At 44.1% G+C, this 5745-nt stretch overlaps 1 protein-coding gene across 2 annotated transcripts in view; it reads right to left on the bottom strand.

Annotated features, from left to right (window-relative positions):
* Nucleotides 1–5745, bottom strand: part of RPF2 (ribosome production factor 2 homolog) — a 31941-nt gene that overhangs the window by 7320 nt on the left and 18876 nt on the right. For both annotated transcript variants that reach the window (XM_008058985.1, XM_021712856.1), the window contains exon 8: nt 1708–1810. In XM_008058985.1, coding sequence (XP_008057176.1) covers nt 1708–1810 — 103 coding nt within the window. The remainder of the gene's footprint in view (nt 1–1707; nt 1811–5745) is intronic.

Here is a 5745-nt window from a genome sequence, read left to right as displayed (position 1 = left end):
CGACTCAAAAAAAAAAAAAGAACTACTTTATGTTAGTGGTTTTTCATCTGTTATTTCTTGCTCTCTAAATTTCTTGTTGTCATCTACTTTATAGTGCAATACATTCTTGGAAGCCCCAGAATCAAATGTGGTAACTCATACAGCAGACTTAACTAGCTACAAATGATTACCAAGTCCCTAGTTACATTTTTTTCTTTCTTTTTTTTTTGAGTTGGAGTCTCACTCTGTCGCCCAGACTGGAGTGCAGTGGCCGCTCCCGGCCACCGCAGCCTTGACCTGCTAGGCTCCAGCGATCCTTCTGCCTCAGCCTTCCAAGTAGCTGGAACTACAGGCGCATGCTACCATGCCCGGCGAATTTTTGATTTATTGTAGAGATGAGGTCTCACCAAGTTGCCCAGGTGGGTCTCGAACCTGCGGGCTCAGGCAATCCACTCACCTCGGCCTCCCAAAACGCGGGATTACAGGCTGGCCCGACCCCTAGTTATAGCTTACAATCATTGGCTATTTTACTGCATTTTTCCTTATTACTTTATTTTATTTTTTTGAGCTGGAGTCTCATTCTGTTGCCCAGGCTGGAGTGCAGTGGCACACTCACGGCCACCCAGCGTTGACCTACTGGATTCAGGCAATCCTTCTGCTTCAGTCTTACAAGTAGCTGAAACTACAGGCACATGCCACCACACCCGGCTAATTTTTTTATTTATTGTAGAGATGAGGTCTTGCCATGTTGCCCCGACTAGTCTTGAACCTGCGGGGTCCCAAAGTGTTGGGATTACAGGTGTAAGCCACCATGCCCAGCTATTATTTTACTTTTAATGAGAAGAAAATAGAAAAACAGAAGTGGTGGTACTAATCATAGGGTGAAAAAGAGGTAAGTGCCTCTGACTCAATAAGGTTGAGACCAAGGTAGAAATTATTAATTGACAAAAGAGGCAAATATTTCATTTCACGTGGACACTCAATGCACATAAGCTAGTGAGCCACAGATTCCACAGTGAAGAAAAATTAACCATTACGAAATGCTGGACACAAATGGTTATACCAATAGCACTACTGAAGTAAAGACACTGCCAGCACTGAGCAGTCGCTCAAGGCTGCAACAGTACACTGTGCACAACTCAAAATGCACAGCCAAGCCTGACTCAACGTACAAAGAAAGGCAATTTGTGGCAGTCAGTGTTCTCTTGGAAAGTTTGGGCTCTATCAGCCAGTGCCTACACTTTATTTTGAAAAAGTCACGTTCACCTCAAAAGGCATAATGATATCATTAGCGCTTGAATAAAAACAGAATATGCTTGCCAGGAATTGTATTTATAGGTGGTGGAGTGTAGAAGCTGAGGCCTGCGCTGGAGGAGGGTCAAATGAATCTAGTCATTAAACCTACTTATTCCTTTTAGATTCCACTGTGCAGATTTAGGGTTTTGAGATTTCTATGGTTGATGTGTGATGGTGCTCTAAATCCAGCCAAGAACAACGAAGAGGTCACATGTAAGTCAGGGAGGGCATGCACCAGGCTCAGAAAGAGTGCTTGTCAGATGTACCAGGTTTCCAAGGTAGAGGGTGGCAGGAGAAAGACAGCTTGAGGGTCACAAGGCTGCTGCCGCTGCCACCATACAAACCCTCCAGAGAAGTTGCAGCTCCTTAAAACACACACACTAAAATGCCAACCCCAAGGATTAAGAAAAGCATGCAAAGAAATGCACTCACTTGTAGCTTCGAAAGTAAATCTTCCCGCCCAGCGCCGTGAAGTGCAGAACATACTCTAACCCAGCCAGGCGGATGTTGGACACTGTGGGGCCCCTGAAGAAATCTGAAAGCATATGAATTGTTTTTAAAAACACATACGTTTCACATTTGGTTACAAAAAAACTGTATTCTAAATGATCAATTTTGCTCTAATACTTACCTAAAAGGCAAGATAGATAGCAAAAAAATATAAAAATAAAAAAGGCCAGGCTCAGTGACTCAGCCTGTAATCCCAGCACTTTGAGAAGCCGAGGCGAGTGGATTGCATGAGCCTGCGGATTCGAGACCCGCCCAGGCAACTTGACAAGACCACATCTCTACAATAAATAAAAAAACCAGCCGGGCGTGGTAGCGCGCACCTGTAGTTCCAGCTACTTGGAAGGCTGAAGCGGAAGGATCACCGGAGCCCAGCAGGTCAAAGCTGCGGTGGCTGGGAGCATGCCACTGCACTCTAGTCTGGGCAACGGAGTGAGACTCCAACTCAAAAAAAAAAAAAAAATTCCTGAAAAATGTCTGAAGGTTTCCCCCCCCAACTACTTCATCTCATGATTTTATTTCTGTGCTCAGTTCACTGAGATGTGTAACTGGTCGGTTTTGAAGTTCTCCCTCCAAGTCAACACTTATAAATCAAGGCATAACATTTTATTCTACAAGGCAGATTAAGTGAAGATGGCAATTTCTATAAAAATGGCTATTCAAACTTTGATTATTAAATCAAATTTGTCTCCTTTTTTTAAAATGGGGAAGGCCAACAAGAAAAAAGTTCTAGCAAGAAACTTCGGTTACATGAGCAAAGGAAAACCAACTTCATCGACCATGAAAGCCAAGAAGAGCCCTGGAGATAGTGAGCAAACTTTTCCCAGTGTGGCAATGACACCACTGAGGGCACAGGAGAGAGTTTTAAATGGTGCAGATATAACTGACTGCTTGTTATTTATTTTATTATGTACCATTCTCTATTTACGATGGGATAAAAAGTTTCCTTTTAAAAGGAGCCAGGAGGAGGGGGGAAAAAAAGAGGAGCCAATTTAAAGAAAATTTCCAATTAAAAAAAAGTCTCTATTAAAAAATAATGATAACACTTTTTAAAAAGTATATGCAACTTTGATTACTTAGGAGGAACTGCCCTGAGGCAGGTGATATAGTAAACAGGAAGTCCCACACCTGCCCCAATCTGCTGCCACCTAATGTTTGTCTTCCTCTTGCCATTAGCCCCTAAGATGGAGATTCTCTCCACATGCATGGATGAATACATCTTTTGTTTGCTTTCCCTTCCTGTGGTTAAGTAAAAAAAAAAAAAAAAAAGCCACAGCACTAACGTGTGGGAAGCAGAATCAAGTGTGCACACACACTTATACACCACCTTTCCTGCTTTCCCAAACAAAAAGACCCTAGGGGCATTTTTATAGAACAGGTTTGTACTTTTCAAGGTATTTTCATCTAAACATCATAATAAAGCTCTTTCCCATGACCCTGTCAAAACCTGACTCTCCTTCAGCAGCCACATTAACAAAGCCTGCTCACTGGTATGGAATGATCGAAGTCAGAGTAGCTTTAAAGGAAAAAGGTATGTATACTCCAGTCTACTTTATTTTTTTTTTAATTTAAAATTTTTTTTTAAGTTGGCGTTTCACTCTACTGCCCAAGCTGGAGTGCAGTGGCACAATCATGGCTCACCACAGCTTCGACCTCCTGGGCTCAGGCGATCCTCTTACTTCAGACTCCCAAGAAGCTGGAAATATAGACACATGCCACCAAGCCTGCCTGATTTTTTTGTAGAAGGAAGGTCTCACTATGTTGCCTAAGCTGGTCTCAAACCCCTGGGCTCAAGCAATTGTCCTGCCTCAGTCTCCCAAAGTGTGGGGATTGCAGGTGGACACCGTGCCTGGTCTCCACCGTACTTTATAACAGTTTTTGTAATGCAAAATTTCCAGGCATCTGTGCTTTTTCCATATGCTTTTCTTAGTTGAAGTCTCACTCCGTCACCCAGGCCGGAGAGCAGTGGCACACTTGTAGCCATTGCAGCCTCGACCTGCTGGGCTCAGGTGATCCTTCTGCCCCAGCCCTCCAAGAAGCTGGAACCACAGGCATGTGCCACCATACCTGCTAATTTTTTGATTTATTGTAGAGATGAGGTCTCTCTGACCAGGCGGGTCTCGAACCCGCAGGCTCAAGCAATCCACTCACCTCAGCCTCCCAAAGGCGCGGGATTACAGGCTGAGCCACCGAGCCTGGCTCTGGCTAATTTTTTGATTGATTGTAGAGACAAGGTGTCACCATGTTGCACCCAGCTCTATACACTTTTAAGAACAAAATGAAGCAAGGCTCAGTGGCTCATGCCTGTAATCCCTGCACTTTGGGGGGCAGAGGCAAGAGGACTACCTGAACCCAGTGGTTCAGATCAGCCCGAGCAACTTAGTGAGACGTCGTCTCTGCAATAAATAAAAAAATTAGCCGGGCCTGGTGGTGTGTTCCTATAGTTCCAGCTACTTGGAAGGCTGAGGTGGAAGGATCACCCGAGCCCAGCAGGTCGACGGTGCAGTGGCCAAGTGTGTGCCACAACACTCCGGCCTGGGCGACAGAGACTCCAACACAGAAAAAAATATTGAAGAGAGAAAACTTTAAGAACAAAATAAGCATATGGAAAAGTATTCGTTAAAAAAATAAAGTCTTTCACGTTACTATTTCCTAGCACAGTGTACAGTCCAAGGAAACGTATTCTTCATCAGATCAAAATTTCCAAGACTGTGAATATAAGAGAGTTTTCCGTTTGTATCCAATAGTACTCACCAGTCATTCTTTTTAGTCCAACATTTTCCCTTAACTACCAAACTGAAATTTCACTAAAGTCTGCAAGGTGCCAAGCTAACGAAGACATACATGGTGAAAATGGGTGGGACAGGGGAATACACAACTCACTGGTCTGAGCAGCAGGACTCAGCTGCCCACAGCAAGCACGTCCAAGAGCAGGACACTCTTGGGTAGCACATGAGAGTAGAGCAGGAAAGACCCCTTCCAGTTGGGGAAGAACTTGTGGAAGTGGCATCTGTACTGTGTAAGGTTTTGACAGATGGAAATGAAAGGAGAGTAGGTCAAGGCAGGAGAGCCTTTTGGGCAACAGATATTTGCTGATTTTCTATAAGGAAACAAGATCCTGATGAGATTAACCACAAATCTATGTAATAGTTTGCAAACTGTAAGCAAAATACAGAAGGAACAAAACGGGTACCTTGCATGAAAATACAGATTAGAAAAGTCAAACTTTCCTTCTGGCCAGTCAGTAAAAAACAGAACTTCCTGAAGGAGGAAAGTCCTTGACCCACCTCCTCCCCTGCCACTCTACTGAATTTCACTTGAACACACAGACACCGAGGAGCAGCCACTTCACACCTCTCTACTCTTTGCTTCTGTCCAGATGCCTGTCAGATCTCACTCCCTCCTTCCCTCCTGCTCATACGGCATTCTGCAGTCATTCCTGCCACCTAGTGGATGCAAACATAACCAACAGGTAGGACTTACTACAAAACCACTTCAACAAAGGTAGAAAGAAGTCCTCTCTGTTAACACAAACCGTAAGTACCTGCCTCGCAGACAATAATCACATGAAGAGAACAGGGGAAAGAAGCAGGAAACCTGTGTAAGCCACAAACATCTTGCAAACTTGCAAATCTGGTTGAACTCTTGGCTGGAAAAACACCCTTGACACTTATATGTAAATACATTGAAAGAAGAAAAGATGGCTCACTGTTTTTCATGTATGAATTTAATTCATAGAAAATCAGGTAAGAGCCTATAGACAAAAACCCTACAAGGGACTGTGGGAATATGCTCATCCTGATGGCAGAAGAAAAGCCCAGGCCAGTCGGGCTCAGTGGCTCAGCCTGTAATCCCACGCCTTTGGGAGGCTGAGGTGAGTGAATTTCCTGAGCCCGCGGGTTTGAGACCCACCTGGGCAACTTGGCGAGACCTCATCTCTACAATAAATCAAAAAAAATTAAA

Source organism: Carlito syrichta, unplaced genomic scaffold, assembly GCF_000164805.1.
Source record: "Carlito syrichta isolate Samal-C Ts95f unplaced genomic scaffold, Tarsius_syrichta-2.0.1 Scaffold303669, whole genome shotgun sequence".
Lineage (NCBI taxonomy): Eukaryota > Metazoa > Chordata > Mammalia > Primates > Tarsiidae > Carlito > Carlito syrichta.
This window is presented reverse-complemented; position numbering and strand designations above follow the sequence as displayed.